Here is a 22,660-nt window from a genome sequence, read left to right as displayed (position 1 = left end):
GGTCACAGCAACCAGGGTCAGAGTATAAGATCTAGATTCTAGAAGGAAGAAAATAAATGAACAGATTACTTTTTCTAGGGCAGGAAGATAAAAATGACTTCATGTGTGCGTGAGTGTATATACTGTATGTCCTATATTGCTTTCTTACACTCAAATGTCACACCTCTTTGAAGATGACTGACTATGACCCATATGCCTGTGTGTGCGTGCGTGCGTGCGTGTGTGCGTGCGTGCGTGCCACATGCAGTGTATGAAAAGCTTCAAAGCTGAGTCACTAGTTCTAGGGAGAGCCTGTGAAGGGTCTTCCATCACCCAGTGTGAATTGCCTTATTACCACTCCAAGGACCATGCTGTTCACCCATACCCCCCCCCCCCCCCCCCCCCACACACACACACACACACACACACACACACACACACACAAACCCTTCTTCTATTCCCTCTGATATCCTCTTCAGTTGCTGAGAGTCTGAGAACTAAATGGACTCTCACTCACAGTTACCATAAGGCTGTGGATTTCACTGTGCTTTTCTTGGAGGAGGAAGCCCAGCGGGACACCGTGGCAACAGATGAGAAATTCACCTTGAAGGTGGAAGTAAAGGAGACCATAATGGAGAGTAACGGTTTAATGAGCAGTATACGGTCTCGCTGGAGAACACAGGAGACTGTGCCTGTCATTGCCAGATAAAAAATGGATACTGAAACTGATTTCTCCATTTGTACTGTACGTCAGCTTCACATTAACCTGTTAAAACCGGCAAAGCATCCGTGTCATTTTAGATTTGAGCTATTATAAATATTGCACATTGGTTGGCCATGCATAAATAGCAGATATACGAGCTCATAGATTGTGAAACGGTGCAAATCTTTGAATATTTAATGAGAACATAACTCAATTTCTTGGTTCTGGGGGTTCCTGGAACAATAATATTTTGAGATGGAAGCGCACGGCCAAATACAAATTTACATATTATCTTCTGGGGGGGGCGGGGGTCCTTGACATGAAAAGGTTTGAGCACACGTTTTTTCAGAAAATACGTTTTTTTTTTAACAAACATTTTTAGAATCGGTCTTGATGGGTTAAAATGATTTAATGAGGACTTGGTGAAACAGGCTAATGTGCTCCTGAGAGAGGAGGAACAAGAGTTACATTACTTTGGGGTCACATTGGATTCGGTAATAACCTTTAAAGGCCTGCTGACACGCCCCTCGGGAGATAAGAACGGCTATCAAACAATGCTATCATGATTCTGACGTCAGAGTGTGACAAGCTTTCCCCATCGACTTCTATGCGGGCTCGCTGGGCTTGGTGGCCGTAGTAGCATAGCAACTTATGCTACTATTTTGGTGTCACATTTAGCTCATATTGGCTATAAATGTAATTGAAAATTATTATTTTTTCGCTCGAAAATCTTTGTTACAATGACATTGAGTTGACGTGTTTTTTGTTTTAGGGTAACTGTAGCATAATCGCAATTTCGCACTCTGTCCCCGGCCATCTCTCTCGGTCTCCCCCGCTGACATGCACTCAGCCACGGCATGCACTCAGCCCTTCTCACAGGTTGAGTAGCGGCACTGCACTGGGCTAAAATGCATATCCGTCTTCAAATATCTTATGTACCACAACATAGTTCAAGTGAACTGTGTGTTTATGCTTGTTCATTGTAATAATCAATATCGCTATGATGATTTATCGCTGCGTCGCTCCGCATGACAACATCAAAGTCTAGCCCGTCTGCCCCCTCTCACCGCCGGGGCACAGAGCCTATTCTGTTCATGCAGGCTGCGCACGGGGGACGTATAGCCTCTGGTGGTCCCCGCATTGAACTGGGCATGTGTGTACACACACACACACACACAATAAGAAATATTGGAGATTTTTGTGGAGGAGTTTTCACCTCCTCCATCACCCCCGCCGGCAGAAAAGAAAACAGCGATGAATACGAGGAAGAGGACGAGCAGGAGGTGGAGGAAGAAAGAGAGAGAGAGAGTGTGTGTGTGTGTGTGTGTGTGAGAGAGAGAGAGAGAGAAAGAGAGAGACCCCCCCCTATATCGGTCAGGTTACTTGTGCTCACACATTTAGAGACTGCATGACTAGCAGATCGCTGCGGGGACATGAGTTGGGGCAAAGTGAGCTGGGTGGCCGGGGTTCACGCCACACCGGTGCAATTGCACTGCAGGCTCATCGTTCACAAGTAACCTGACCGATATGGGGGGTCTCTCTCTCTCTCTCTCTCTCTCTCTCTCTCTCTCTCTCTCTCTCTCTCTAATCTCCAATATATCTTATTGTGTGTGTGTGTACACACATGCCCAGTTCAATGCGGGGACCAGAGGCTATACGTCCCCTGTGCGCAGCCTGCATGAACAGAATAGGCTCTGTGCCCCGGTGCCCGGTGCAGTGCTGCTAGACAGCCAGGTAGTGAACCTGTGAACAGGGCTCTGCAGAAGGCCGTGGTTGAGGGTATGTTAGCGGCGTTACAGAGAGCTGCATCCCAGCTCTCTGCCGGGGCATGGGACTCTGAGTGCGAAATTGCGGGGCGTGTCAGCGGCCCTTTAAACGTCATGCGGAAAAAGTTGTCAAACATCATAAAAATGTAATTGTACAACCTTTTCTGACTGTTAAAGTTGCCAGGATACAATGTACAGTACAGTACAGGACTGTTCAATGTATACTCACTTCAATGTATACGTCACTTAAGGGTGGGACGACACATAAACATAGAATTACTCTTCATGAAGGATGAAGGCCACAAAGTTTCTGATATGGTTTGACGCTGAAAATTAGATCTCCATATATGGAGCTGACCTGTTCTGACATTCAATATGTTGATCTGACCTTATCAAACCCTGTATTCAAGATACGCTCCATATATGGCCAGTACAGAATTGATTCCATATGTTAATCTGACCCCCCATGCACACACGACCTCGCCCTGCCTGGTAATATGTAATAGTCATGTAAACATAGGCTTTGCTTGGAGTTGGACTTGCTTAGAGCTTGGAGCTCAAGGACTGGCCCACTCAACACAAACAACTTAGATTAATGCTGGGTCAGTTTCTTAAAATATACGTAGGCCTATACATAATCAAAAAGGGAACATCCACACTCAGAAAATAAGTTTCAAACTAATTTTAATGCAGCAGCAGTTACAGGAAAAAAAAAAGTTTAGGCTCTTCTGAAAACACTGTCTATGGCCAGAACGGTCAAAACAAGTTTGTTTCAGTGACTGCTGCTGCATAAAAATGAGGTTGAAACTTATTTAGTGAGTGTGGATGTTCCCATTTTGTTTACATGCATGGCCTTATGCCCTAATGGCAATTTAATAAAGAGGGATGGCAGTGGCATTGTCACTAGGACTACCACTAGAGGGGCCTGTGAGGTACCAAATACATGCACCACATTTGGACAAACATTTGCTGTCACTAAAGGGAAGTGTAAGTGTTGGATTCAAATTACCTACCAATTCAATTGGAGTGTCCTACATTATCCCAAGTTGAGGACCCATCTCAAACAATGGCTGGCTTAAGGCAAACCAGAACTCTGATCATGTTCAACCTGACATGTTGTATGTGTGTTGTATATTTCTTTCACACACATTTGTATATTTGCACATTTGTATTGCATATTGTCATTTATAATGGTTTAGTTTTTGTTACATTCCTAGGGACTACAGATTTAAATTAGCATTCCAACTAACTCCACTTGTTTACATCTTACATTTTTATATGGCTGTTCGTGTTCATTATTGTGCTTTGTCCCTATAGCCAGTTAAACCATACTGTGGTGAATTTACATTATCATGTGTCTTCTGCAGACCGGTCTGGCCTCAATCGCTTGGTGGGCGTTACCGCGTGGGGGTTTCACAGAAACCTAAAAGTAGCGGAGACGCAGTGCAGGTGTCTCATGTGCAGGTGCAACGTTCTTGCACCTGGCCTGCACATGAGAAATTAATGTATCCAACAAAACTGTTGTGCGTCATGAAGCACTTTCCCCTTTAAAAAGGGGGCTCCACACAACAAGAATGATAACTATAAGGTAACTACAACGATAATGATACGCGAGCATCCACACTGATGAACGATAACGTTCTGTAAACATAATGTGAATTTGGGTGGATCCATCGGCTGTCAGTGTTTTTACAGTATCATTCATCAAATTGTACGAAATCATTCACAAGAGTGATCATTCCCCCCAGAATAGGCATGCGGTAATTGAGGAATTGAACCTCAATTTCTTTAGCCGAAATAAAGTGTCTTGTTTGGAGACTAGTGGACGCGTCGATCTTGTAGATCTGCTGTTTTCGACAAGCGCCCACCCCCACCCCACCCAGTTTGCACCAGCCTCATTTACCAGTCCATTCACACGGACACTGTGTATGGATTTATGTATTCAGCTGAGAAAGCATTTATTTTCTCCCAAGACCATTTTATATCACCTTCTCTTGGCGGTCTGTTTGAGGTGCTGTACAGTATGTGCATTTTGTTTGCCGACTCGCCTGTTTCCCCAAAATAGAGCCCAGAATATTCCCAATTTGTTACACAGTAAAATCCTCAGCATTCACGTAATACATGTAAAATTGACCTAAATAAATGTACTCTTTCTGGTCCATTTACTACACTGTCCTCTCAGAACAGATTGTACTGTGTAACAAATTAGGAAGATTAGGCATAATCGTCTAAATCGTTTCATTCATCTGTTGAGTAGCAAAACCATCCGATTTACAAGCTCACAACAGGCTGCGACTAGATGTACTATTTTAGTATAAAATGATTAAATGCATGGCCCGTTTTGGACATACAGTAGTACTTTTTTAAATGTTGTTATTGTTACCCTTCATTGTCAGCCATTTCTGGGAATATTTAAGTTATTTGTCATATCTGTCCTGTGCAAGTTGTTTTACAAACAGAAATGGCATTTGTATGTGTGGCAAATGTGTGACAAATTGAGTGTCAAAGTGAGTTTAACATTGTTTAACGTTGTTTAATGGATGTATGGGCTGTTGAGGCCAAATAGTAGTCGTTTTTGACACTCAGTATAACCCGCATAACTTCCGGGTATGTTCAAATGCCAAAAAACACAGTTAACTTGTTAAATCGCAATTACAGTATGTGCACGACAATTAATCGTCAACCAAAATGACATGTCATGGTGGTGACAGCCCTATAGTCTTGTGCAGCCTGCTCACCGTAGCTGTGTCTGAGGGCAGAGTGTAGGATGAAGGGCTTCCATCGGGTGCTCTGGGCGTCGGGCCACTGGAGGGCAGAGTGTAGGATGAAGGGCTTCCATCAGCTGCTCTGGGCGTCGGGCCACTGGAGTCCCCATGCGCTGGTCCAGACGAGCCCAGCTGGGAGCAACTACACAGAGGATGCTGATCCGTCTTTCTGCCTGAGATCAGGTAGGTCTTCAGGCCTGAGAGAGAAGGTAAGGTAAGGTAAGGTAAGGTACATTTATTTATAAAGCGCCTTTCAAAACAAATGTTACAAGGTGCTGTACAATAAAATGAAATAAATCAAGAGCATCACATACTATAGATCAACAATAAAATGACAATAGTACAATGCATTAGAGTAGAGCAGCGAATAAAATACCTAAACATACACAGTACATATGTAGACAATAATATGAACCAAAATGCTTACAAAACAAGTGGGTTTTTAGCAGCTTTTTAAAGGCATCGACAGACTCTGCCCTTCTTAGGGAGGTGGTAGTTCGTTCCATATAAGGGGCTACAAACGCAAATGCTCTATCACCTTTTGTTCTTAATTTTGTTTTCGGAACAATGAGAAGGTCTTTGCCTGAGGACCTAAGTGTTCTCACATTAACCTTAGGGGTTAATAATTCAGTTAAATAAACTGGAGACAGTCTGTGCAGAGCTTTAAAGATGATTAACTAAATTAAAAAAAAAACTATTCTTTTACAGTCTATTGGAATCCAATGTAAGGCGAGATCTTCTAAAAGTATTAAAAGTCTGGCAGCCGCATTCTGCACCAGCTGGAGGCGGTGAATTGAGGAGCGACTAAGAGTTGGGAATAATGAGTTACAATAATGTAACCGGGAGGAAATAAAAGCATGTATACGTTTTTCCAAATCTCGAGGGGTTAAAAGTGACTTGATTTTGGCGATGTTTCTTAACTGAAAGAAGCAGGTTTGAACCACTTTTTTAATGTGTGGTTCAAAGTTAATTTGATGGTCCAATAAAACTCATAAGTTCTTAGAAACCTTTGTGAAGTGGGCTGATGAAGGACCCAAGGACTGCTTTATTTCATCATGTATGTAGAACACACACACACACACACACACACACACACACACACACACACACACACACACACACACGCACACCAACGTTTGCTATTCACATATACAAGCTCACGGTGCGTCACTTCGTGCCGCGCTATGAGTTGGTAGATCTTCTATTTTAGAAAAATTGCAAACGTTTTTGCAAATATTGGAATATAATGAATTACATTAATGAAAATATATATAACTTAAATTTGCTTCTGGGGTCCCTGGAACAAAATATTTTGAGATGGAGGTCCACGGCCAATTTTGAGGAAATTGACATGAAAATGTTTGAGAACCACTGATATAGAAACACGTTTCTCAGAAAACAGACATTAATTTAGTAGAATCGGCCTCAGGTCTTAATGCGTTCAACATAGGCAGGCAAGAGGAGAGGCTATCTAAAAGTGGATAATGTTGCATTATTTCAGCATTCAGTTGAAGATGTACTGAGCGATGAATTCCCTGTGCGGAGGAGGTTAGGCATCCAAGATAAAAAAGATAAAGGGAGACAAGAGCTGAATATAATTGTCTCCTTTTGAGAAAAACCAACAGCATTAACCTTGAGGCCATTAACACGAGTCAATACCAACCAACCACGACCAATCACAAAATCTCCACTGTAGTAAAATACAACTCATCCAATTGTGTGCTAAAAAGCAGTGATAAAGACAACAGGGAAATTGCAATTACAAGCCTGCAAAATGCAAACTTCTCAAGGCAGGTCATTCCAAAGCCCACACAGTACGCACCCAGACTCCAAAAGCACTTGGTTTTCAGTGAGTATTTATGAATCACCAATAGATTTCTGTCTGTGGGTGTTACGAACTGTCTCTATATATATTTATCACCACTAATCAAACATAATCATAAACAGCAACGGCTGTTACAGTGTGTAACTGTAACTGGTCACAGTTAAAAAATGACACTCGTGTGAAGTTCGAGGCACTCTTATCGTCATACATCACATTCCACCAATCACTTTTGATGTCCTCACTTTTTATCCTCCCATTCCATGCTCAGCCAATCAAATCATCGCTATGGGGTACACGCAAACACAAAAAGCTGGGCATAGGAGGCGCTACCGCCACTCAAAAATGTCATTAGATATTGGGAGGCCATTTCTAGCTCTAAAAGTTCTAGTTCAGAGGGTTTCAAATTAATATCCCCCTTGTAAGAAGGGGACTCGAAGGAGAAAGGTTTGAGAACCCCAATTCAAGCCAGAGGAGAGCATGATGTGTGTCACTTATAGCTATTTGATTATTGAAAGATAACATCTTCAAATTAATATTAGCTAGTGAATACAGTGTCTGTGTGATGATAAGCTCTGAAAGCTGACTGACATTTTTCAAAAGCCATTTCTAGATGTGAGCAGTCAGTTTCAGTAGCACATCAACCACATAATTGAATCCGTTTGAAGACCTGTGTTGCGTGATGTTTCCCCTCCAGCATCCTGTCACTCTAACACTATCCTATCTAAATATTCCTCATTCAAATTGAGAGAGAAAGAGCAAGAGAGAGACACAGAGAAGACAGCCAGGAGGAATGGAAATTAACATCAACATTTTCCTGTATGAGTGAGTGGCAAATAAACCACTCTTGCTTCTGATCTGATTTTTGTAGAACGAAATATAGTCCTATTTCGTCCAAGATCCAAAGAAGATCCATTCTTTCCACTGTCAACCAATCTGTCCATATCTATTTCCCTCTCTGTGGCCTAAGGGAGCTACCGTGCTTTCTGTATAGAGAAGCTCTTCTTAGCTCTTCTTAGTTCCCATGTATTAGTTCCTGTGTAAATAGGCTAGCCTCTTTAAAATATATTCTCTGTAATGATAAACACCATTCTCCATTGCAGCCCTGATAACTTGACATTGGCAACTAAGAATCACCAAAAAGCCGTTGGCTTAAGTCCCATGAAAGATGATACTCACTGTAGTCTTGTTGTGCAAGTATATATGTGTATATATTCGTGCATTTGGGTACTGGACGTGTATGTGCTTGTGCAATGGCTTGGCAGCTATCATTCATTTATTGAAAAGTATAGACTGCTGCCAATCAGTTATCCACCTATTGTATGTGATCTCTCAACCTGTACACTACAATGTTGTCATCTATATCAATTTAGGCAATTTTCTTGTCTCATCTTGAAGGCTACTGCCTTCATGAACAACGGACCGTCAGCTTGTCAACCCACTGCAGCTTCATCGCCGTTATGACGGCTGCGCCCCATGACTGACAGCCCTGGGTAGGCAACCCAGCCTGGCAGAGATCTGCACTCAATGGAGTGCACTTCTCTAGTTATGTCTAGAGATGTCTAGACATAATGTCCTGGTGGAGATTTGCGCTCTACTGAGTGCAGCCTTCTTATTAATTCATGCCAATAAAGCACATAAAAGTTTATTCAACTCAATTGAGCAAGAGACACAGAGAGAGAGAGAGAGAGGGTACAGCTCAACAACAATAGGCAATGTGAAAATGTATTACATTCATTCACAATTGTATCAAGTTATTGACATTTTATTTGTAGATGTGTCGTTGAGAAGACTCTTCACTCAGAATTAGGCCTGCCTCAGCATCTGCATTCATTTTCCAATTGACTGACTCTCAATTAAATGGGAATTAGGATTAGCAATTATGCGCATTGCAGGGTTAATTGTCAAGAGAACAGTCACATGGTACAATGGATAAGAGCTGACAATTATTATAATTATATATTATTATAATTGTCAATTATTTTTCATCGTTTTGCTATTTTTAAGCATGGATCTCTATTATTATGTTTTTCCCAAAGTACTGCACATCGTCACTATCGTCAAATGTGTTTCGTAAGTATTATGTTGTCTCTTATTCTTTCAGTTTTTTACCTTTTCCAGGCGTTTTTTGATTATTCATTCACAATAAAGGGATAGTCTATGACAAAAAAAACTCTCCATGCATTCAAGGCTTTAGTTTATGGTGTGAATAGGTTATGACCTATTCACAACAAACAAAGTGAATCTCACAGGACCATGTGGGCAATGGGCATGTGTGTACGACTGCATCAATATGGTGCCTATATTCTGTATGTTCCAAAAGCACGGTGTGTATATGAACTTCATATGAACTATCCGCTTGTTGCATCTGTTTTCCCTCCAGGCTCCAGCCCCAATGAACAATGGTTGACAGGTCACAGCTACAGTAACAGGTGTGTGTGTGTTGTGTGTGTGTGTGTGTGTTGTGTGTGTGTGTGTGTGTGTGTGTGTGTGTGTGTGTGTGTGTGTGTGTGTGTGTGTGTGTGTGTGTGTGTGTGTGTGTGTGTGTGTGTGTGTGTGTGTGTGTGTGTGTGTGTGTGTGTGTGTGTGTGTGTGTGTGTGTGTGTGTGTCACCGGCCCAGGTAAGTGCCTGTGGCCCTGTACTTAAACCATGTAGTTCTGCTGTCACTGAAGCGCTGGCTGCAGGCCCTGAATATTGTCGGCTCTAACTACTTCAGACAGGCCGGCCACCGCAAACCTCCCCACAGACACCCTAGGGCTCTAGTCTATGACCACAGACAGACACGCACACGCACACGCACACGCACACGCACACGCACACGCACACGCACACACACACACACACAGAACAAGAAGCAGTGCTACACATCTGATCTCATCCAAATCTGTGTAGAAGCGTACGCACTTACATCAAAACAAAAAGGACGGGCAAACACAGACAACCAGGCGCACGCACGCACGCACGCACGTAAGCACACACATCAACAGAAAGACAAAAGAAACCACGCATGACCACACTAAACCACAGCTCTGTAGTTGAGCCTGCTTCACCAGTATAGCTAAGGCTGGCATTTGAAGGCAGTAAACAGCAGTAACAAATAACTAATCCCTCGCACCACTGATGTGGTGTGTGTGTGTGTGTGTGTGTGTTGGGCATTCATGTGTGAATCTCCGTGAATTCGCTATGCATGGTTATGAAACAAACTGACACAAAGGTGTGTACACGTACACACACACAGTGTGGTTACTGATTTAGTTACTGTAGCTTGCTAATCATTATGCACCCCACCCTTCCTTCCTGGTGAACACATTTGGGCCCTATCGACTTACATTTTGTGTGTGTGTGTGTGCGCGCGTGCGTGCGTGCGTGGTAAATAAATGGTGCATTTATATAGCGCCTTTATCCAAGGCGCTTTACAGAGATTGTGCATTACATTCACCCATTCACACACCGATGGCAGCGGAAACCATGCAAGGCACCAACTAGCACATCGGGAGCAATTAGGGGTTCAGTGTCTTGCTCAAGGACACTTCGACAGTAACTCTGGGGGAGCCCGGGTTCGAACTGGCAACCTTACGGTTACCATCCAGGCACTCTACCCCTGAGCCACCGCCGCCCCCCCAATGCGTGCGTGAGTGCGTGCGTTGTGCACTGGACGGATCAATAACACTGGCTTCTTCTGTCTGCCTGTATTGATCTCTTCTGCAAATGTTTTACTTAAGTAAAAGTATCTATATTCAATACTGCATTAATATAGAAAAGTAAAGTAAAAGTAAAAGTCCGGAATTCAAAATGTACTTGAGTAAAAGTACAAAAGTAGAGTAGGCCTACTAAGGAAGTGCTCACTGTGCACAATGTTCAATTTCATGTTTGCGAACGTATAAAAAGCTTTTGAAAATAGCAGATCTACAAGCTCACAATGCGTCTGCTATTTTCAAATTGCCGACATGTATATAGGGCTGAAGTGGTCACTGTATGTTTTGTAATAATCTACAAATAATTAGTAATTAAAGTTTTCAAATAAATGTAGTGGAGTAAAAGTACAATATTTGCCTCTGAGATGTAGTGGAGTAGTATTGGAAATGAGAAATATGTAATTTACTTACATATTCGTGTTTATTTGTAACTTACTTACTAACGTACTTAAGTACAGTTTTAGGTATTTGTACTTTACGTACAAATACCTAAAACTGTACTTAAGTACGTTAGTAAGTAAGTTACAAATAAACACGAATAAGCACAGAAAATCCGCCATATGGGGATTGTACATGTTCTTTATAGGAGTATATTCCTTTTGACAAGTGAGCTGCATGGGAGCATTACCGTCAACAAAGCAACGGCCTATTATTAGATCATAAGCACACAGGGCTGCTCAAGCAGGTGAGTCATCTTTTGGGGTTTATACATCTTGAGTCATGGATTATATAAAACGCAGAAGGAAAGATGTCTCATCTATGTAGGTAGGAGCATTCAGAATCCATCTGCTCCCTAATACTAACAAACAATGGCTCTTTTCAACAGCAAGAACTAAGTGCCATGTAGCATATTATTTCACAGGTTCTGGATGTTTGCGTGCGCTCTACGGCTTGGTTTCAGATGAAGAATGCTCAGGAGTAGGGATGGAGCTTGTTCATTTTGATTGATAACGAGCACCTTATCGATCAGGCTTATCGAGCCGGGTTCTTATCGAGCCCACTATCGAGCATTTTCTATTCTTTTGTGGAAAGACGGGAGACAATACTGTACATTCTGAACAGAACCAGTACCTTTTAATACGGCCTTCAAATACAGTACTTTTCTAACAGACGAAAGGCAATTGACCTTTTTACCAATAAAATAATATTAAGGAAACTGTTTAACTGGTTTAAAAAGCGTAATTTTGTTTACCCGGTCAGCACTGGATGGCAGTTATTGTTTTTTAGCCGACATGGTTGTGCCAGCATGGATAATTACATTTATTTCTTGTTCGCCTCTTGTCTGGATTGTTTAAACATGGTGGGCTGCTCAGGCTTGATGAGCGCAAAGCTTATTGATAACGAGTACTCAATAAGATGATAACGGGTACTCAATAAGCTGATAACGGGTACTCAATAAGCTTGTTTTCAGCTATCGGCTATTTTTGCAACTTTTGCTCAACACGACGATTAAATTATAAAAAAAACCTGCATTCAATTATAAATGCATTAAACGCATTCATTATAGACGCATTTAATTATAAAACAAACAAAAACGGTTGAAATATGGAGATACAGTAAACGGCTTCTGGCCGACATAGGCCTCATTACCCTCATATACTGTACTCAGGCCTGTTAATCACTGTTAATGCCCGTTACGTTCGCCAGACCTGCTGTTAATGATAACCTGCTCTCTGCCTGAGTTCCTGTGCTCATGTGTATATTGCTTGATGCCTGGCTTCATACCCAAAGCCCTTTCCCCCTGTGTGCTGTAGCCTGTTCGCACTGATCCACGAACCTGCTCCATGGATTACGCCTTCAACCTGAAGCCCTGAGGCTCTGCAGACCGCCCTCTCGCTATACCTCGACTCCTGCCAGCCCCTTTGACCACTAGTCTTGCCTCACGCCCTCTCTAATTAATGAACTGGACATTGGCTTTCACTCCCTCTGCCGCCGTGTGCCTGCTTTTGAGTCCCATCTGTTCAGCTCCCCTATAACAAAGGGCTCTATGCACACACACCATTTTGGAAAGAATAATTGGGCCACTTTCCTATACTCCAGGACCTGGCTAAGATATGTATGCACTTCATTTAGCGGAGAATATCTCAACTGTTCTTGGCTAATATGACCGCTGCAAACAACTTTCTCTATCTATAATTCTCTATCCGGGGCGAAATACCCCAAAATGACCACGCCCTTTTTAAAATAACCACCACTTAAAACATGCCTCTATCTTCTAAACCATTTGGAGCTACAGATCTTCTGAGATGCTCAAAATGTTCAGAATACACATGTTAATGGCAGGGTGGAAACTAGCCACAATTTGCCAATGACCGCCCATACATCCAAACAGACAAAGTCCTATCTAATTGTATTAAATTATGTCAAACTCACCAACATTGCAGCTGTACGAAAAGCTATAATTATCCTCTTTCTATCTGCAAAGTCTTTGTTTCATAAAAATCCACGGTAGACATGTTATGAGCTACTTTATGTCAAGAAATTCCTTGCAGGTGATTTAAGTATTTAAGTGATTTTTTGAAGTATTGGAGTTTGGAAGCGCTCATTGAATAATCACTCGGCCCTGTTACCGATACTACTGAATTAGTATCATCGGTAACACCTGTGAAGGAAGTAGGGAAGCAGCCCGGAAGTAGGACGAGTTATTCTGTGTGCGTAGAGCCCATTCCATCAACCTCACTAACAACTCTCTAAATACTAAATAAACTCGCTTACCCACATCAACCCTAGTGTTCCTATTCAGTGGCAAACAAACACCTACTCACATGAAAAGCAGGCTTGAATGGCACATTGCCAAGCAGAGTATGTACCGAAGCTCTTGCTAGACTCTACAGTAAATAACCACAGCCAGAAAGGAATTGACAACAAAAATGGGTGCCAGAAAGTAGATCAAACACAAGGTATTTTAGTTCTTTCTCGTAGGAATGATGGCAGACGTCCGCCATCACTTCTACAAGAAAGAAGCAAAAAATAGGAATATAGAGTTTGAAAAATAGTAAAGGGCGAATCCTCTGTACATTGATTTTTCTTTCGCTTCCTCAATCCCTGAGTGCACAAGGCTCGGACACATTTGAAGCTCTGATTGATATAGTTCACCATGAAGGTACGAGCCATCAGTCATCTCAATCTTTGCCTTCCTCGGTCTGTCAAGATTCCAGAACTGCCAACCCCTTTCATGCATCTCTATTTTGTCATACATTTTTGTTCTGTATATAAAAGTGTAGCCTACAATCGACACTCCCCCCACCCCAACCTCTCTCTCTCTCTCTCTCTCTCTCTCTCTCCCCCCTCCCCATCCCTCCCCATCCCTCCCTCAAGCTTTATTGCATCGCAGCAGGAATGATACCTAGCTTAGCAAAGCAGTATAATTTATCTGTTACAGAGCTTTATTTCCTGTTTAAAATCCCCTCTCCCTTATATCTGTGTGTGTGTGTGTGTGTGTGTGTGTGTGTGTGTGTGTGTGTGTGTGTGTGTGTGTGTGTGTGTGTGTGTGTGTGTGTGTGTGTGTGTGTGTGTGTGTGTGTGTGCATGGGTGACCTGAGTGTGAGGCGTGCGTGTAAATGTGTGCGTGGGTTTGTGCATGTGTCGGTGCACAGGTGCAGGATCTGCAGGATGCTGCATATTAATCTCCTGTGTCCCGACCTTACATCATACATCGTCTATAGTCTGCTGTCTGTAGTCTGCTGTCTGTAGTCTGTCTGTAGTCTGCTGTCTGTAGTCTGTCTGTAGTATCTCTGTAGTCTGTCTGTAGTCTGCTGTCTGTAGTCTGTCTGTAGTATCTCTGTAGTCTGTCTGTAGTCTGCTGTCTGTAGTCTGCTGTCTGTAGTCTGCTGTCTGTAGTCTGCTGTCTGTAGTCTGTGTGTAGTCTGCTGTCTGTCTGTAGTCTGCTGTATGTAGTCTGTCTGTAGTCTGTCTGTAGTCTGCTGTCTGTATTCTGCTGTATGTAGTCTGCTGTCTGTAGTCTGCTGTCTGTAGTCTGTCTGTAGTCTGCTGTCTGTAGTCTGTCTGTAGTCTGCTGACTGTACAGTCTGCTGTCTGTCTGTAGTCTACTGTCAGTCTGTAGTCTGTCTGTAGTCTGCTGTCTGTAGTCTGCTGTCTCTCTGTAGTCTGCTGTCTGTAGTCTGCTGTCTGTCTGTAGTCTGCGGTCTGTAGTCTGCTGTCTGTAGTCTGTCTGTAGTCTGCTGTCTGTAGTCTGCTGTCTCTCTGTAGTCTGCTGTCTGTAGTCTGCTGTCTCTCTGTAGTCTGCTGTCTGTCTGTAGTCTGCGGTCTGTAGTCTGCTGTCTGTAGTCTGTCTGTAGTCTGCTGTCTGTAGTCTGTCTGTAGTCTGCTGTCTGTAGTCTGTCTGTAGTCTGCTGTCTGTCTGCTGTCTGTAGTCTGCTGTCTGTCTGCTGTCTGTAGTCTGCAGTCTACTGTCTGTCTGTAGTCTGTTGTCTGTAGTCTGCTGTCTGTAGTCTGTCTGTAGTCTGCTGTCTGTAGTCTGTCTGTAGTCTGCTGTCTGTAGTCTGTCTGTAGTCTGCTGTCTGTCTGCTGTCTGTAGTCTGCAGTCTACTGTCTGTCTGTAGTCTGCTGTCTGTAGTCTGCTGTCTGTCTGTAGTCTGCTGTCTGTCTGTAGTCTGCTGTCTGTCTGTAGTGTGCTGTCTGTAGTCTGTAGTCTGCTGTCTGTAGTCTGCTGTCTGTAGTCTGCTGTCTGTAGTCTGCTGTCTGTAGTCTGCTGTCTGTCTGTAGTGTGCTGTCTGTAGTCTGTAGTCTGCTGTCTGTAGTCTGCTGTCTGTAGTCCGCTGTCTGTCTGTCTGCCTGGATGATGTAGCTGGCACAAAGCAGGGAACAGAGGAGGTGACGTCATCCATCAGAATGACATGCCCCATTTATTAATTTGCTCCTATCGACAGCTTAACCATGACCGTGACCCTGCGTTGTGACCCTGCGTTGTCACTCTTGCGGACCGATAGCGGCAGCAGCGGAGGGAATTTTGAACTTATGGAGTTTGAAGAAGTGAGTCCATAGCCATCCCTCACACTGGCTGGTTGGTATGTAGGATGCATTGATCCCATTTTGTAGCCTGACAGCAAAGAACAGAGAATCGCTTAACGCGGTAAAGCCCCACTGGCTGCAAAGCAGCGCGATCAATCGACATCGACCGCTACATGCATGACTGTTTGTGTGCCCGACCGAGTCACCGACGCATCCCAGGACAATCTCTTGTCTTTATGATCCGGCCTTGTGGCAGTTGAGATTGCGCTTGCTGTCAGCAGTCAAATGGCAGCGGGTGGTGAGGTGATGCGAACCGTCGTGGCTCGCTGTCCAAATTGGCTGGTTAAAATGGGGGTCGATATCAACAGAATGCATCTGGCGCTGTAAAGGGCACGGGGACTCACCGCAGGGAATGATGTTATGAAACGCCCCGCTGCGCGACTCAATTGCTGCAATGTCAGCCCTTTCTGGCGGAGCCTACGAGTGTGTGTGTGCGACTGCGCACTGGCCTTGTAACGTCAGCCCTTTCTGGCAGAGCCTACGAGTGTGTGTGCGACTGTGCACTTGCTTGCCTTGTTCGTTTTTGTCTGGTTCTTTTAAACGACTTATGACCTACAGTAAATACTTCTTCCTCACATGGCAAATAGCAAAAATAGCGGCACGATCATGGGACATGTTGTGAGTTTCTAGTTCGCCATTTAGGAAAATGTATTCAAAAACGGCAGGGGTCTAGTGCATTCTTCTCCTGACAATCTACGCTTGTGCGCAATCAATCAACATTGAGTGCATGTGTGCGTCATCTTTGCCCCATCCTTTGATGACCCTGGGCTAATTGAATTGAAAGCATCGTTAGCAGCAGCATCGCCTCAGTGCTTTATGGGACGTGAAGTGTCCCATCCTGCGCTATCGGCTGAATGAAACAACGGCAGATAACCTTTCCATGAGAGAGCCTGTGCACATTATCTCACTCTCCAAGCCTCTTTGTCGGGACAAAGGCGAGTGCCATGAGAATAGCATTTTGAAAAACAAACAACACCCTCGCTCGCAACAGCTCCCACCCTCCTCTGTCCTCGTACCGCATCCACGCTCTTCTGGGACAATGGCTGTCCCCGAGTCCCTCCGGTACCAGAGTGGAGAAGTTGTCTATCACGCACGGCAAACGCAGCCACACACGAACACAGTTCGCAGGCAAAAAAGTCAAAGCGCTATACGTGTCGTGACGGAACTGGAGGCCACTCTGTCACTGTCATTCTTCTCCGCCCTGCCTCAGTCACCGCAGACAAACACATTAGAGAGCGATGAAAGCCTTGGCAGATTCTTTCGTTTTTTAGTTTAGGTTAAAAACCAAAGCACGGTAAAATCATGGCAGGCCGCATTATAATATTGACCTCTAGATAGTAACAGCTAATACAAATAATAAGAGGTTTGTTTGATTTAGCTGTGTCAATTGACAATACGGTTGTCTAATGACTTCGGTCTATGCTTGCACATGTGCACCCATGCCCTCTGCACGTAATCCTAACACATCCATTATTCATTTGATAACCTGCAGGAGCAATGCTGCATTGCTTTCCAGCCATGTTTTTAATCTTGCTTTAGTTTTTAACATGAAAAATAAGCCTAGGGTTTCATGTTAAGCTGGGAACAACACTCTCACAACTTATATAAATAATACATAAATATCTAAAAGGCAAGCAGGCAAAACGGAAAGATGAAAACCGATTTTTACCTGAGGGATACTATAGAAAAGAAAACACAAAAGATAAATGAGGTACACTGGAGACAAGCACGTTTTTGCTTCATCCATCTAATGAAATCATGTACTGAAACAATGCTGAAAGCCCCGTGGCTGCAGACAAAGATATGACACCTTTCTTTTCTTTTCAACCTTCATTTGAAGCACTTAAATGGCAAAAGTTGTTGTCTCTGAGAGGTTTGTAAAAATGCAACAAAGCACAAGGGAGGCGAGCATTTTGGCCCCTCACGCGCACGCACACGCACACACACGCACACGCACACGCACACACACACACACACACACACACACACACACACACACACACACACACACACACACACACACACACACACACACACGACAGGTAGCAGGTGGTGTGAACGACCAGCCCTGCCAACCTTGCCAGTGTTACGAGCCAATTTAACATTTGCCAAGCAGCGACCACTTCCTCTCCATCCTGGGGTGTACATCCTGTCCCTGACGAGGGGGGTAGGGGGGTAGGGGGCAGTGGAGAACAGAAGGAAACGTGTCCAATATGACAGGCTATTTAGGAAGACTTGATTAGAACCACCGGTGCTGCTGCAGGACAGGAGAAGCCGAAACACGGCGACGGATTCGTATGAATATCAAGCGATAAGCACCAGATCCAGCAGGCTCGCCTGGACCCGACTGACTTTGATTAGGAAACGTAGAAGTGCGGAGGCGTCCGATGTGGCGTTGGTCGCGTTGTCCGACTATTACTAAACTTAGTAAACTAACGCTAATATTGTAACCCTAACCTTAGTCTTAACCAGCCTAACCCTAACCTTGTATCGGTCTCATATCAGTCAGTTTCACGATGTTTTTTCGCTTCAGCGGCAGTCATTTCATTTTGGTGTCGCAGCCAGTAGGCTCCAGGTGAGCCTGATGGCTCCATTGTGTTTGAGTGATAAGTAACCTACTGGTGATTATTGGTTGACAACATTGGAAGCGGGTGCACAAGGGAAGGAGGAGGTTGGTATTAAATATATCTGAAGGAAATGAGAGGAGAGGTGTCAATATTTTAAAAAGACCATACCAGTGGACTGGCATGTTTACCACAGTGACTTTGACTGTACCTCCCAACAATATATATTTATGCAGTAGCCCCATTTTGTCTCCACCAGCCGAAGGCATGGCGAGAGTATGTTTTGCACTCAATGCCTCAAATCATCCAATTGCCATCTGGCACCCTTTTCACATTGGCCGATTATAGCGCCACCAGGAGGCCACAACCTGACCTGGCCTGGTGGAGACCTGTGCCCCGAGGGGCACTTTGTGTAGTTTGTATTATGATTTCAAAAGCTGTGTAATATGGTACTTAGTTGCTCACCAGTGTAAAATAGCAGATCTACAAGATCACAACACGTCACAATGCAAGGTGTTGTGAGCTTGTAGATCTGATCTGTGAACTGTCTGTCATGGGTTTGGGGCTGGCTCAATGGCTGGCTTATCGATGAGGCCTATAAGTCAATAGAATAACAATAGAACAACAATTTTAGAAAAACATTTGAATGGGTCAAAAATGATATTATAAACCTCAGTCAGGGCATATGTTTCTCACATCTAAAAACATTCTAAAAACCTTGCAACTCACCAACCTTGCAGCGTGCTGTACAACCAAATGGACTCACACAAGCAGCCTTCAGGCCTGCTGTATTTCCAATGTTGAGAGTATTGATTCCTTAGTTAGTTACAGTGTATTCTGGCTGCACGCCAATCGGGAGCCTCACCGACACACCCACACACCCCCACCACACACACACACACACCCCCACAGACACACACACACACACACACACACACACACACACACACACACACACACACACAAATCTGACCCTTCTACTTCCTGTGTCCTTTTTTATCCAGCCCGCTTCCACCACGGTTAATGCCACATTCCAACTTGGTTTCTTTCCCTGCGGCAAGAGTGGACTGTCCCCATCGAGGTGGCGGTACCGTGGGAGACAGTGTTTGTTTTACTCATTTGTTAACAACAAACACATCAGCACATGCAGACGGAGTGCGTGTGGGTGATGGCCGACTGATGACCCGATTACATTAACGTCAAACTGTGTATCCTGTTGTTGTGGACGTGACAGAGACATTACGTTGGTGAGGAAAGGTGTAGCTCACACACAGACCCGCGCCAAGTGGTGTCATGTCATTACCGTTCCAATTACATAATTGTACATAATTGACTCTGAGAGTGTTCAAGTGTACCCAAACAGACGCGGTCCACTCGGTTACATTTGTACACTCCCAGTTACAATATATTAACACTGAGGATTTTCAGTGTGGCATTCAAATCAACTTAAATAGACTTGAAACAGGCTTGAGACATGTAATATCCATGAACTAATTAACCACACAATCAAATTTAAGCAACAATGACTCATATTATTAATATTGGTCTACACTCTACAATAGGGAAGCTGTGAAGGGACAATGACAGATGTTATGTGGTTCCTCAAGGAAAGAAAGATTGCAGTCATGCAGAGACAAGGATTTAATGCAGGGGTTCTCAACCTGGGGGTCGCGACCCCTTGGGGGGGGTCCCAAAATTATTTTGGGGGTCCCCAAATTATATTAAAAACAACATTATTTGTATTTTATTTATTTCTTTGTAACAGAACGGCTGGAAAATGGAAATGTAGAGTTTACATAGTACATGCATAAACTTTCCTTAATTATTACATCTGGTTTTGGTATTTATTCATGATGTATTTTCTCTATTATTAAGGTTATTGTAGCGGCCAATTTGTATTGGTGATGGGGAGGGGGGCGGGGCGGGGCAGGTTTCGCGAGACATGGCCAAAGCCTGTTTGGGGTAGGGGTCCCCAACCCAAAACATTGGTTAAATGGACTGACTTGGAGGGAAAGAGGATAGATAGGGAAAGAGGATATAGCACTGTCCGTGCTGTCGGTATAGATGAACCCATTCTGTCAGAAAATATACAGTAGTATGCATCTTTCATAAGGTATTATCGAGGGATTCACTGTCATTTCTGACCGTGAACGTGAGTGTGTGTGTGTGTGTGTGTGTGTGTGTGTGTGTGTGTGTGTGCGAGTGTGTGTGCGTGTGTGTGTGTGTGTGTGTGCGTGAGTGCGTGCATGAATATGTACAGTATATGCTCCCCTGACCCAGGGGAGGGGTGAAGTGAACTTCCTCTAAACATATTTTTTCCCCCTGAAACCCATGCTGCTTTTTAAGCCTAACATTCATTTAATTTCATTTGTAAACTGAATTATTAAAAATGTCAGGTTGGAGCAGAGATTCTCCACTGAATAACAATGAAAGGAATGGATTTTAAACGCTGCTGTACTGGAGCAGCACAGGTTGATTTCATACGCTGGGTTTGCACACCACTCCATTTAGTACATGCACGAGGCCATGGCTTTGTGCAGAAAACGTAACAATGGCTTCGTTTAGTCTCATTATTAATGTCTAATTTGAAATTTCTTTTCCCTTGCCACAAGAGCTGCTTGAGTCGATTTACGACATTTAAGTACAGGGGAACCAGACCTATTATAAAAGGTTGAAACTATGCAAAGTAAAGAAACACACACATAACTGATAGTGACCTCCTGGTGCCGTTACATAAAAATAGTTCACAACAAGAAGTTAATAGGAAGCATAACTGTGGCCACCTGGACTTTCACGACACATTGGGTTTGCAAATGTGGGACCAAACTCGTTTCCTCTAAATTGTGTGGGTTTGCGTCAGACTACTTCTCTGCTTACAGTCTCCACATAAACACCTCCCCAGCAGAACAGGATGCAGTACTGAGCGTACTCAGCCTTTCTTTCTCTGGCGCACGCACGCACTCACGCACACACACACACACACACACACACACACACACACTTGCACGTATGCAATACACCAAACAGATTTCTGACTTCTCATCTCATTGTTCCTGCTTCAGTCACCTCACGACTGTACCTCTCTCTCTCTCTCTCTCTCTCTCTCTCTCTCTCTCTCTCTCTCTCTCTCTCTCTCCTGCCGCAAGCTTGTAAAAAGCTTGTAGGTCTGCTATTTTTGAAAAATCGTGAAAATATTTATTTCAGAAAACTGGAGGATTTAGAAGATTTGTTTTTAAATTTTGAGGTCAGGCCTAAATGGGTTAAATATATGTATTTAACCAATGAAAAATGACTAAATAATAACTACTGGTATATTGATCCTATTAGCACACAGATTATTTTTCCTAAAACATTGACATGGACAGCAGGTTTGAATCTGACAGTGACAGTCTTGTTTGATGATGGCGTCTCTCGTTTAGTTAATTTCAGTTCAGTTCAGTCAGACAACTCACGAATAGATTAAACAATATTTATTGTAGAATGAGTAACAAGTGTGCATATGATATTTGACTTGGCGTTCGGCTCTGCTGGATTTCTCCCTGCTCGGCATGATTAAAGGAGAATTCCATGATAGAAGGCTTTCTTACCTTTCTTTGTAGTTGTTACGTCCCCATCAAAGAGGTCCAGGTGTTATTTTGTGCAAAAGCTCCTTATTGGCTATTTCCCCTACCATAAGCCCTAAATGAATTGCATTCAATTGAATGGGAATTGAATGGGGCTATGGGGTGTTGTGCTAATTCGCTTATTTCCATCGCTCAAAATTATAATTGTTTTGTATATATCCTCTCTTCATAATGTAAATAATAACCCAAGCGGCACACTTTACTACTTATTTAGATGGAAATAGGCGAATTAGCACAACACCCCATAGCCCCATTCAATTCCCATTCAATTCAATGCAATTCATTGAGGGCTTATGGTAGGGGAAATAGCCAATAAGGAGTTTTTGCACAAAAAATACCTGGACCTCTTTGGTGGGGACGTAACGACTACAAAGAAAGGTAAGAAATGTAAGAAAGCCTTCTAGCATGGAATTCTCCTTTAAGCAACATCATAAAACATAAGAGCAGGGAGATAGATATACAATAACCCCCCCATGGGGAGCATAAATAGCAGAGCCCACCGGTGGTGCTGGGGTGGTGGTGGGAGAAAACATCACATACAACCGGGAACCATGAGCAGAGGAAGGCAGGAAGGGCATGGAGTCTAGTGAGCTTAAGTAGCCTGCCCAATTGGTCAGCTGACTGCCGCATCGGCGAATGACGTGTGAGACTTGCACACACTTATACGCCCACATAGTAATGCAGCATATTAACCCCTTGAGTATAGAATGA

General features: G+C 43.5%; 1 protein-coding gene across 1 annotated transcript in view; it reads right to left on the bottom strand.

Annotated features, from left to right (window-relative positions):
- adcy9 (adenylate cyclase 9) overlaps positions 1-22,660 on the bottom strand; it is a 68,277-nt gene that overhangs the window by 19,198 nt on the left and 26,419 nt on the right. The window contains exon 2 of the mRNA XM_083780835.1: positions 5,187-5,410. Within this exon, the coding sequence (XP_083636961.1) occupies positions 5,187-5,410 (224 nt within the window). The remainder of the gene's footprint in view (positions 1-5,186; positions 5,411-22,660) is intronic.

Source organism: Protomyctophum parallelum (genome assembly GCF_964188405.1).
Source record: "Protomyctophum parallelum genome assembly, chromosome: 13".
NCBI classification, from domain to species: domain Eukaryota; kingdom Metazoa; phylum Chordata; class Actinopteri; order Myctophiformes; family Myctophidae; genus Protomyctophum; species Protomyctophum parallelum.
Note: the sequence above shows the minus strand (reverse complement) of the source record. Positions and strands in the feature narration are given on the sequence as shown.